Source organism: Octopus bimaculoides, chromosome 22 (genome assembly GCF_046866305.1).
Source record: "Octopus bimaculoides isolate indiv1 chromosome 22, ASM4686630v1, whole genome shotgun sequence".
NCBI lineage: Eukaryota > Metazoa > Mollusca > Cephalopoda > Octopoda > Octopodidae > Octopus > Octopus bimaculoides.
The window spans coordinates 24732130-24745074 of NC_142949.1; the positions used below are offsets into that span (position 1 = coordinate 24732130).

The following is a 12945-nucleotide window of genomic DNA, read 5'->3' on the forward strand; positions in this document are numbered from 1 at the left end:
AGCAATAGAAGCAACAAGAAGAGTATCCAGTAATAGGAGGAGGAGGGGGAGGAGGAGGAGGAGGAGTGTAGCTTAAAAGCATTATAGGTTTGCTTGTCCTCCTCTTCCATTTATGATTAATTTGTGAAAAAAAAAAATAAATGGCTATATATTATTGTAGATATCATATAGAAGAAATTGTACTGTTTGTGTCACTGTATTGATTTTAAAAAATCCCACAGGACTTTTGAAGGTCCTTTTCTCAAAAGGGAATATATCATTTCTGATTGAGTGCTTTTGTTTTGTAGACTGATTCACAAGTTCTAGGCCAGTACATAACAAGTGAACAAGTACAATGTCCCATACAGCAAGAAGGTAAATACGAGATTTCAATAAGCAACAATGGAGTTCTGAAAAGTAGTGAAACAGTGGCCTTTACAAAGTATGATTCAACATGCCAAATATGTACAGAAAATTCCTGTTCCAAAAAGGTAAATATCTGCTGAAGTAACTTTTCAATTTCCCTGTTAACCATAGAACCCTTACGAGGTTGCTCTATCTGCTGGAAATACTTTTGTAAAAGAGTCCATGCAGTACCATGTAATTGCACCCATGTGGTGCCACGTAAAAACAACCAGCATACTTTGTAAAAATCTTTAACTTTCTCTCAGTGTCAGAAATATTTTTAACTTGCTGCATTTCTTTCAGCTCTTTACATTATATTCTGAGTTCAAATCCCACTAAAGTTAGTTTTGCTTTTATCCTTCTGGGTGTCAGTCAAGTATAGAGTTGATTGATGGTGTCAGTTAACTCCTTCCTCTTAAAATGAGCATTCCTTGAGTCTAAATCAGAAACAACTTAGAATAACAGGAATGTTGTTGTTGGCACTCCGTTGCTTATGAGGTCGAGGGTTCCAGTTGATCCGATCAACGGAACAGTCTGCTCGTGAAATTAACGTGCAAGTAGCTGAGCACTCCACAGACACGTGTACCCTTAACGTAGTTCTCGGGGATATTCAGCGTGACACAGTGTGACAAGGCTGACCCTTTGAATTACAGGCACAACAGAAACAGGAAGAACGAGTGAGAGAAAGTTGTGGTGAAAGAGTACAGCAGGGTTCGAAACTCACCCACCCCCTGCCAGAACCTCGTGGAGCTTTTAGGTGTTTTGGCTCAATAAACACTCACAACGCCTGGTCTGGGAATCGAAACCGTGATCCTATGACCGCGAGTCCGCTGCCCTAACCACCGGGCCATTGCGCCTCCGAATAACAGGAATAAGATGACACAATAAACCATAAATAACTGGTTTCAAATTTTTGTACAAGGCCAGCAGTCTTAGGGGAGAAGGCAAATCGATTCCAATGAACCCAGTGCTCTGCAGGTACTTATTTTCTCACCCCAAAAGGTATGAAAGGCAAAAACCAACCTCAGCAGAATTTGAACTCAGAATGTAATACCAGATGAAATACTGCTAAGCATTTTGGCCATTGTGCTAATGATTCTGCCAGCTTGAAAATTGAATTATTTTTCATAAATTTTTGTTTATTTTGCAGAGTAATATTTGCCAGATTGGTGGAAATTGCGTTGGAGATTTTTACTTTAATGAGAAAAATTTTCTGGAAGTTTGTATATCATCAAATTCCTCTGATGCATGGTCAAAATTCCATGGTTAGATTGATTTTTTTTTTAATATTAATTTTAAGTGTATGGATGATGAACTGCAAAGATTTTGATATTATAATATGTGAAAATGATTACATTAATAATTCTTTCTAATGGAGGCACAAGGCCTCGAATTTGTTGGGTAGGGACTAGTCAATTATATCAACCCCAGTACACAACTGGTATTTAATTTATTGACCCCGAAAGGATGAAAGGCAAAGTCATCCTTGGCAGAATTTGAACTTGGGTTGAAATACTGCTAAGCATTGCGTCCAGTGCGTTAACATTTCTGTCAACTAAGTGCCTTAATGATAATAATAATGATAATAAACCAACAAAAAGACTAATAGTTTCAATGTTAAAGGGATGTAACTAAATACCACAAGGTATTTCATCAACCACCCTTTCAAGTTTCATCCTCAGTGTCGATCAGCATCTTCATCACCTCCACCACCATTGTCATCATCATCATCATCGTCATCATCATTACCACCATATCATTATCATCATCATCACCATCAGCAGGTTTCTACATCTGCTTTTGTTATGAATTGGATGAGAATCTGTTGAGACACTGCCAGTCTACAGAAGACTGTCCTATCATTGTCAGCCTTTCATTCCATTTTGAAGACATCTTCCCATTGAATTGTTGTTCAATGAAGCATGCAACAGCTGGTCACATTTGAACAATATTTTCTTATTTTAGTGTCCTTTGTCTGAAATCTTTCATCACATGGGATGGAGAGTCACTGAAGAGGTCACAGGAGGGTTGACAAAAGATTTCGGACAAAGAACACTAAAATAAGATAAAATAATAAAGCTGAAGTGATGAACAAACATATAGTGAGTTTCGTTAATTGGCAAAAAAATATGACCATCCCAAAATATAACTATTTGTTTCAACACAAGATTTCACATCAGGAATCTTGAAAAACAAATACATAAACATAACAGGCATATTCGTGTGGTGAAGGCGATGCTGTGTTGTGCAGGCATGGCTGTGTGGTACAGCTATGGCTGTCTCATGCAGGCATGACTGTGTGGCACAGGCGTTGGTGTGTGGTAAGAAGCTTGCTTCCCAGCTACATGGTTCCCGGTTCAGTCCCATTGCATTGTACCTTGGGCAAGTGTCTTCTACTATAACCTCAGGATGGCCGAAGTCTTGTGAGCTGATTTGGTTGATAGAAACTGAAAGAAGCCCATATATATATATATATATGTGTGTGTGTGTGTGTGTGTGTGTGTGTGCGTGCGTGTGTGTGTGTGTATACTTATGTGGGTCTTTGTGTCTGTGTTTTCCACCACCACCACCATCACTTGACAACCAATGTTGGTGTGTTTATGCCCTGTAACTTAGCGATTTGGCAAAAACGATTGATAGAACAAGTACTAGGCTTACAAAGAATAAGGTTTCTTCAACTAAAAAAACCCTTAAAGGGAGTGCTCAAGCATGGCCGAAGTCAAATTACTGAAACAGGTAAAAGAATAAAAGAATATACACAGACAGACAGACAGACAGACAGACAGACACAGACAGACAGACAGACAGACAGACAGACAGATGTATACATATGCACACACACATTGATGTAATTATAAATTTGTGTTTGTGTGTTTCACCACTTGACAAATGCTGTTGTTTTGTTTACATTCTTTCATCCTTCTGGGGTCAACAAATTAAGTACCAGTTAAATACTGGGATCAGTGTAATTGATTTACCCCCTCCCCAAAATTCCAGGCCTTGTGCCTATAGTAGAAAGGATTGTTGTTATTATTGTTATTATTATTATTATTATTATTATTACTATGTATGACTGGCACTTTGTTGGTTATGGCAAGGGTTCTAGTTAATCTGATCAATGGAACAGCCTTCTTGTGAAATTAACATGCATGTCAGTAAGCACTCCACAGACACAAGTACCCTTGACGTAGTTCTCAAGGCATTTCAGCATGACACAGAGTGTGACAAGCCTGGCCCTTTGAAACACAAGTACTGTTCAATTTTGCCAGCTGAGTGGATTAGAACAATGTAAAATAAAATCTCTTGCTCAAGGACACAATGTGTCTCCAGGAATTGAACTCACGACCTTGCCATTGTGAGTCGAATAACCCCTAAGCCACACTAAGCCTTCACACACACACACACGCACATACACACACACACACACATATAACATACATGAGCAAGATTTCTGTATATATTTCTGCAGACCAATTTCTCTCTATAGGTATTGGCCAACCCAAAGTTCTGTTAGAAGACACTTGGCCATGGTGCCATGCTGTAAGAATGAACCTGAAACCATGTGGTTGAAGAGTAAACTTTGTTGCCACATGATCATGCATGTGCCTACTGATAATTAAATGAGTAAAATTTAATTGAAGTCAGTGATTAAATATTTTTGCTTATTTTAATTCTTTCTTTTCTTATTTCTTTTCAGTCAATCAAATGCAACTAATTGTTATCATTTTCTTGCAAATTGAGAACAACGTCTTGATCACAACAAGTGTTAATATTTCGGTGTTTGGGAAACCTGGCTTGGTTGAAGGACCAAGAAGAGGCAAATACATTGACCTTAAGCAAGATGGACAATATCTTCTGCTAACTGGTACCGCGACTTGTTTGCAAGACCCCAGCTTTTGTCCATTTGGTCTGTCAGTTTCATTTGATTTGAAAATCACTGATATGAAGAAAAGCTTTACAATTTTTTCAACAAGTATGGAAACTGCCAAAGGACAAGGTGTCAAGGTAAATGCATTATATTTCCCATTCTTTTTTGTTGTTGTTGTTTTCCTTGGCTATGCTACACACATAGCAGTCATTTCACATATCAAGAAAGCATTACCACAGTCTACACACCATTACCACTCCCTTTAACCATGACCAATACATCTCAAACCTCAGACTTCACTAAAAATGCTATATCCTACTGCTCAGAAGTATAGTATAGTTTACCTGTGCAGGGATGGGCATGGTGGGATGGTGGGGGTGGGGGGCAGTTAGCTTTGTTTATAATTACTACCTTCTACCTCTTTCTTGTTTCAGCCATTGGACTGTGGCCATGCTGGGGCTCTTATTTGAAGTGTTTTAGTTGAAGGAATCAACCATCAACCCCCAGCACTTATTTTGTTTAGGCCTCATACTCATTCTATTGGTCTCTTTTGTCAAATTGCTAAGTTATAGGAACATAAACAAACAAACACCAGTGGGGGACAAATACAAAGACATGCACGCACACACACACACACACACACACACACATATATATATACGTATATATTTACATACACATGCACACACACACACACATATATATATATATACATATATATTTACATACACACACATCTCTCTCTCTCTCTCTTTTTTTTTATAAATAAAACAATTTACGATGAACTGTTAAATCTCTGAACGATGTATAACAGATTTAACATTGCTTGTTTTCCCTTTTTTGAGATCAGTGAATAATTTCACTGGAAAAAGGATATATGTATTTTCATCGGGACATTTTTCGCATCAAAGGTCAGCGATTGTCGTACGCTGAGGACGGGTAAATACCCAGAAACTCGAGTCCGTACATATCGCAGATCAAGATGGGAAGGATGACTTCCCTTTGCAAATACAGACAGGACACAGATGTGTGTCAATAGCCAGCTGGAGGAGATGTTCTCCTGGGGCTAAAAGCAACAGTAACATCCACCCTTAGGGGTCAGCCACATTTAAGTGGCAAATATACTTCAATTTACGAAGAGTTACTACTGCAACATTTTTAATAAAAACCTGTTGTTGTTCACTATTTTTATGGTCCCTTTCCTCTATTTTTTACAGATTTTCTACTCTGATTATAAACTTTATGTCAACATTGTCAAAGGTAAAAAAGACTGGACAGTCTTCACTTCGGTGAAAAACATGAAAAAATTTTTCTATGCAGGATTTTCTTGGAATGAGCAATTTGGTCTGTCACTTCTCATTAATCATAAGGTAGTTGCGACAGCGAAATTTACTGAACAAGAAACAGCAGCTCCAAGATCCACTCACATATTCTTTGGAACAACATTTGAGAAAAAAGTTTTTGGTCGTTTCATAACTGGAGCATGGACAATTGTTACTGCTGTAAAACAAGTAAGAGAATATCTAAAGTTGGATACAGGTAAGAATTCTTTCAGCAACATTTTTGAAAATTTTAGATTATTTTTGTACATTTTCCTTTTTTTTTCTTTTTCTTTTTTTTTTTTGCAAACAAGATTTTTTTTCCCCAAACTAATAGAAAATTAAGTCAGTGCACAATATTACTTTAAAGGTAGAAACAAAGTAGAAAGTTATAATAAACTGAGCAAGTGAATTTGTTACAATGAACAAAACTCATAGAAACTGCATGAGTTTTCCAAGTGAACTCAGAGAATTTTAGTTGACTGTTGTTAGTGAAATGGACTGGCTGGTTATTTAGGAATACATCAAGTGGAGACAGTTGGTGTCTACCCTGTTTTGCAGTACCGTATAATACCCCGTTATATGTTATAAAACCGCAACATGATACAAAAGTGGCAATGACAATATACGTTAAAACAAATACAGATATATAACCATAAACATGTCTACAGAAATATACACACACACATGCACACTCATACACACACACTCATGCAGATGCATACATACAAACCTATATACATACATACTATCATACATACATACTCTGAGAACCATGATAGTTTGTAGTGGTGATGACATTTGTAAGGTGTTGTTTTGGGAGGAGGAGGATGAGGATGATGATGATGATGAAGAGGAGGAGGAGGAGGAGGAGGAAATAGTAAGGAGCTGACAACAAACATTCTATTTTTGTGAATGAAAATTTAAAACACAATCTTTCCTCTATTACTTAATACATGCACCTTAGCACAAATAATTGTTGTTACCACACCAACACTACGACGATTACCAACAAACAAACAAACCAACAAACAAACAACAGCTATTGCAAACAATAAATAAACATCACCACCACCACTGCTACTACCGTTATCTTTTATTCTATTTTTTCCCTCTGAATTCCTCTTTTTCTCTGAATTCCTCTTTTTTTTTTTATAAATAAATGTTGATTCACTTCATAATTGAAGCCAATACAGACTTTTGTACTCTCAAACTTTGGTGTTATGCCTAAGTAAAAAGAATTAGTTTTATAAATAAATAAAGAATACAATGTAATAAAAAAAAAAATTACGTTTTCTTAGAAATCAATTAATATTGACTCAATGTTAATTATTTGTTTTTAGCGGCACCTGAACTTGAAACTGTACCAGAGATCAGCTTTGAATATAATAATGACACAGAGAGCAAAAGCCTGAATGCTTCGTGTCAGTTTAAACCACTGAACAGAATTGATGTCAGTTATATACTACTGTGGAAGCTTGATGCTAAGGAAATCATTGAAGTACGCCTTCCAAATAATGTAAACAAACATCAACTACATGAAGACATGATTCCACGGTTCCAGTTTGGCAGCAAGGTAAGGAAACTAATTTTATCACCATCATCATCATCATTTTCATGTAACATCCATTTTAGATTCTGGCATGGGTTGGACTGTTGGACTGGAGCTGGCCAACTGAAGAGCTGCCCGGGCCCCATGTCTGTTTTGGCATGGTTTCTATGGCTGGATGCCCTTCCTAATGCCAACCACTTTACAGAGTGTAATGGGTGCCTTTATGCAGCACCAGTATGGGTGCTTTTATGTGGCACCAGCACCCATCAGCCTGCAAAATTAGGAATTCTCAGCTGGAGAGGGATGCAGGGGACACGCTTGTATGCGAGGACAACCACAATTTTACTTAAAGTAATTAAGATTGGCCTAATTTTCAAAAGCTTAAGCATCTGAGAAACATTGTTAAAGGGATTGTATTTTCTCAGATCTTATGTTTAAAGATGAAATGTAAAGTAAATGTAAATATTTGAAACTAGTTTCACCTCTCATATTAACAAATCTGTCATGCCTCAAGTCCTGGGACTCATACAGTGAGTTGCCCAGTCTCCATGGTGTATGAGTGGTCGAGATCACAACATCCCTCCTGGGTGTGATGCCAGTCCATTGTAGGATTATTCATTTACATCAGAATGGACTGGGACAAAGTGTAATGAAGTGTTTTGGCTCAAGAACACAACGCATCACACAGTCTGGGAAAAGAAACCATAATCTTGCAACTGAGTGTGCAACACCCTAACCCCAAGGCCATGCACCTTCACTTCTTCTTCTTCTAAAGATGGAGTTAATTTAGTTGGGAATGTGGAGTGAAGTTCTGATGTGGATCTTGAATTAGTGAATAATGTCATTACTATTAGATTCTTCGTTGAAATAAAGAGCTATACAGTAGATGCTTACTCAGATCAGTCAAATATCTATGATTGGATAGTGAATAATCAATGATTGCACTGTGACCACTCTATTTTCATTCATGAATATCACATGTTCTATCCAACTTCATTTTTCTTTATTGTGTTAACATCTATACCCAGTCCATGAAGAAAGGGTGTACAATGAATTTGTTACATGGTTTAACCTTGCCTTAACATGACTTTAGTAGAGTCTGTTGCTACCATTCATATCATGGCACTAGTTTCTTTTGTGTTCTCTCTCTCTCTCTCTCTCTCTCATTATACAGCTTTAAGTCATCACCTGTTTAACTCATCACCAGGTGTCTGTAATACCTAAATATTCTCCCTTTTAACTATTTCTAATCAAGTCATGATTTTCTCACCCATTTTTTTCTATACTGATATAGCTTTGACACAGTATTTTGATGCAGTATTTTATGGCTGGACGCTTTTCTTGTTGCAAACCTTACTTCTTTCCAAGTAAAATATTTATGTCGTTGCTGTTTCACATGGTGAACTACTCAATGGCCATGCATGTTTTCACTACATTCACATACGATGACACTGCTGCTGTTGTTTTATGCTAAAGCTTGTAAAGTGTGTCACCACATAAGGGAAGTTGCTGGACACAAATGGACAGTTGTAGGCAGTGGTTCTCAACTGGGTTCTATATGGCCTTTGAGGGTCCCATGCAACAAAAGAATAGATTGGAGATCTGCAATAGTATTTTAAGGGAACCTGAAAAAAGTTTGCTTCAGATGTATGTGTTGGTATATATTACAAGAAACAGCTAGTTTTTTTTTCCCCTAACATTTTACATAGCTCAACCTATACAGGTTAAAATGTGAAAAACAAAATAGGAATTTTGAAAGAAGTTTCAATAAAACTAGTTTTTAAATATTGAAAGGCTCTAGGGGTCTACCAGAATAAAATGGTAATCAAAGGGGTCCAGAGATTAAAAAAATGATTGAGAACCTCTGGTCATACACACACACACTCTATCTTGTACAGTTTCCACTTATTAATTTCATGCATATGACATTGCTTCGCGTAAAAGAATAGCAGAATGGTTTATGGGAAATTTGGACAGAGGTTCCTGTCTGCTATGAACATTCCTTGTATAATATGGCATTGCTTTATGTAAGGGAACAGCAAAAAGACACTTGTTTACAGTTCTATGCAGCATGAATGAACCCAAAACCACAAGCTTGCAAAGCAAACGTTTTAACCACACACTAATATCTGCACTAATCGACTTGTAATTAAGTCCTTAACCTAATCGTAAATTGTTCTTTACAGTTAATTTGTCAAGTATCCACATGTTTGTCTACCACGTGTGATCTGACGGGCAGTAAATGGATAAACAGCATACCAATTGTACCACAGATTTATGTAAGTAGATCTTTGCAGTTGTTTTTAGTTTTTAGTGTACAATCATTCCAAGAAACAACTTCCGATTTGTATATATGTTAACTGGTCAACAAACATACCACAAATTTTGAATTTTTACAATAATTCCACATCGCAACAAATTTCACATTTGTTTCTAAGAGTCATTTGCAGATTACATTTTCTTCGATATAACAAACCAACAAACAAGTCGCTATGTGATTGCTCATCTTGCTAGAAATATTATCTAAATCTCCCTCAAAATACACCCTGTCACCTTCAAAAAGAAAGGACACATTGAATAACATTGCCCTATGCACACTATTAGTAGGTACATTATTGCTTAAAAGAAAAGAAAAGATGGTTGTGAATTTTGATGATTAGATATACTCATCCATTTTTGATATCGATATTATATAGGCAAAGAAATAAATGCTGGTATTTTCTTTACTATATAAATGATATCTTCTCACATGAGACAATAAAATTGAATAATATGTCTTACAGTTTTATGTCTGTAATCGCTGTAACTTTTGAAAACTATAACATTATTCATGTCATTATGGAGGATCTGCCAAGGAACACAATTTTGAGGTTTCTCTCAGTTCTGAAGATGATTCAAGTGTTTAAGAATGTCTGATTAGAGACCAGCATGTCATGCACTTTAACTAATGTAACAGTTCATTAAATTGTGTAGTACAAGATACACTATGCCTAACAAAATTGCAATGTCAAGGCTGCAATTTCTTGGATCATAGAACTGACTCTGGCTAAACGGCAACAACAACAAGAAAAAAGCTATTACTTGATGCTTTGACTCTGTTTTTAAGCAACAGCTGATATTTTGAATACATTGTATAACAATATTTTATGGAGAATTCAATCAGGGGTTGTTGGCACTCCGTCGCTTACGACGTCGAGGGTTCCAGTTGATCCGATCAACGGAACAGCCTGCTCATGAAATTAACGTGCAAGTGGCTCAGCACTCCACAGACACGTGTACCCTTAACATAGTTCTCGGGGATATTCAGCATGACACAGTGTGACAAGGCTGGCCCTTTGAAATACAGGCACAGCAGAAACAAGAAGTAAGAGTGAGAGAAAGTTGTGGTGAAAGGGTACAACAGGGGTCGCCACCATCTCCTGCTGGAGCCTCGTGGAGCTTTAGGTGTTTTCGCTCAATAAACACTCACAACGCCTGGTCTGGGAATCGAAACCACGATCCTATGACCGCGAGTCCGCTGCCCTAACCACTGGGCCATTGCGCCTCCACTCGATCAGGGGTAGCTATCTCCTATAAACTTTCCTTGTACAAATCATCCAAAACAAAAAGTATTTTACTGGCAGAGTCATTAGTGTGTTGAATAAAATAGCTTGCAGTATCTGTTCTGGCTCTCTGAGTTCAAATCCTTCTCAAGTCAACTTTGCTTTTCATCATTTCAAAACCAATAAAGTATCATTCCAATGTTAGGATCATCTCTTTCTCATTGCAGGAGTTGAGGGCCTGTGATGAGGGTCTGCCTTGTTTACTCATTGTTCTCCTTATTTTCGATCTGTTACAGCTTAAAACCAAAACACTTACAATCAGAGAAGGCCAAGGATCAGCTGATATTCAAGTTCAAATCGACTTCCCTCCACGTTTGCTGTGTGAACCAAAAGACAGAAAAGAGTTCTGCCAGTTAAATATACACCCGGTTCTACCAGAAGTAAAGACTGACATCAAATGTCCCCAAACTAACCATTATGTGAGTCAGGCACTGTTTGGTTGGAAAGGAATGCCTTCTGACACGACGAAATTCTGTCAGTACCATGTGGACATGATGCTATCACATTCTGTCATCACGATCCCAATCAGTGCAAGCCTTGATGCCTTAATTGATAAGAAACAACAAAGGAAAATCGAAGTGTTTGCAGACATTATGATTGATCAAATATCTGACTCAGTTAAATCACTTGGGAAAGTTGATGTAAGTAAACTCTTCTTCTTTTCTTTCTTCTCCCCCTCCTCCTCCTCCTTCTTCTTCTCCTCCTCCTCTTCCTTCTTCTCCTCCTCCTCTTCCTTCTTCTTCTTCTTCTTCTTCTTCTTCTTTTCCTTCTTCTTCTTCTCCTTCTTCTTCTTCTTCTTTTCCTTCTTCTTCTTCTTCTTTTCCTTCTTCTTCTCCTTCTTCTTCTTCTTCTTCTTCTTCTTCTTCTTCTTCTTATCCTCCTTCTTTTCCTTCTTATCCTCCTTCATCTTCTCCTCCTCCTCCTCCTTCTTCTTCAAAATATGTACTAAACAAAGTACTTGGGACTGGTATACTCCACAAAACCCCAAGAATGCTGTACCACAACAGCAGGGCTACAAGTAAAATGGGTGAAACCAGTAAACAGATATAAAATTTGAAGCATGTTTAACCAGTTAACATTTTCTCTCACTTCTTTTTCAGGTCAATATTGAAGACAATGATTCATTAGCATTGTGTCGTTCCATTAACGATCCTCACGTGACAACATTTGATGGAAGGTAAGACATTTCCTGGTATTTCAAAAAATAGGTAATTTTTAAACAAACAGAAATTGTCATGATAGAGTGTGTGCATGTGTGTGTAAATATGTATATGGGAAGAGAAAACTTAGAAAGTGGCATCAGTAGATGAACAAAGGCTACACAAAAAGAGTCAGCTGAAAGAAAAACAAAACTTCTAAAATATATAATAGATAAATATGCTCTGCTATATACATTGAGTACTTTATTCTCATGTTTGAAAATGAAAATACATTTAGACATTATATAAGGTGCTAATTTTCTTTCTTATCTCTTTTTTTTTTTACCATTTATCAGGCGTTACAATAACTTCTTTGAGGGTGAATTTGTCATGTACAGGCATAAAACCTTACCATATGAGGTAATTATACAGTATTTCTAATTAACATTTTTTTAATATCAAATGAAATGTACTGCTTGTATCTTTTAATTAACTTTCAAATAATAAAGAATCTGTCAGGGTTTTGTAAAACAAATTGCATTCTAACTCGTCATGAACATTTGGAATATAATTGAAGAAAATTTTCTTTAATAAAGTTATAATGTAATGTATTATGGTACATATAGACATAATATTTAGCTGAAGATCAGAATGGAGTATTCTTTGCTCTTAACTGTGAAACGATCGTACTAAATTAACTAAAGGCAAGTGGTTTTTACTCTTCTCTACTGTTTTTTGTTCTGTGTGTATCAAAACTATCGCTATCAATTTAGAGTAATAATTTGTAGTTTTGGAATCAGTAGTTCTTTGGCTGCTATTTCTGAATTCTCAGTATGTTGGAGAAGCAGGTTACTGTCAATCCCTATATATTTATGATTATATATGTATACATGTAGAAACACTGCCAGATCAGACTAGAGCCTGGTGCAGCCTCCTGGCTTCCCAGACCCTGGTCAAACTGTCCAACCCATGCTAGCATGGAAAACGGACGTTAAACAATGATGATGATATATATATGTGTGTGTGTGTGTGTGTGTGTGTGTGTGTGTGTGTGTGTGTGTGTGTATACATAAATTTTCTA

The 12945-nt window shown here is 36.9% G+C and overlaps 1 protein-coding gene across 1 annotated transcript in view; it reads left to right on the forward strand.

Annotated features, from left to right (window-relative positions):
• Positions 1 to 12945, forward strand: part of LOC106880038 (uncharacterized) — a 455047-nt gene that overhangs the window by 354527 nt on the left and 87575 nt on the right. The window contains exons 161-169 of the mRNA XM_014929839.3: positions 288 to 470; positions 1535 to 1649; positions 4082 to 4389; positions 5470 to 5791; positions 6915 to 7147; positions 9310 to 9402; positions 10962 to 11366; positions 11826 to 11902; positions 12221 to 12284. Of these exons, the coding sequence (XP_014785325.3) occupies positions 288 to 470; positions 1535 to 1649; positions 4082 to 4389; positions 5470 to 5791; positions 6915 to 7147; positions 9310 to 9402; positions 10962 to 11366; positions 11826 to 11902; positions 12221 to 12284 (1800 nt within the window). The remainder of the gene's footprint in view (positions 1 to 287; positions 471 to 1534; positions 1650 to 4081; positions 4390 to 5469; positions 5792 to 6914; positions 7148 to 9309; positions 9403 to 10961; positions 11367 to 11825; positions 11903 to 12220; positions 12285 to 12945) is intronic.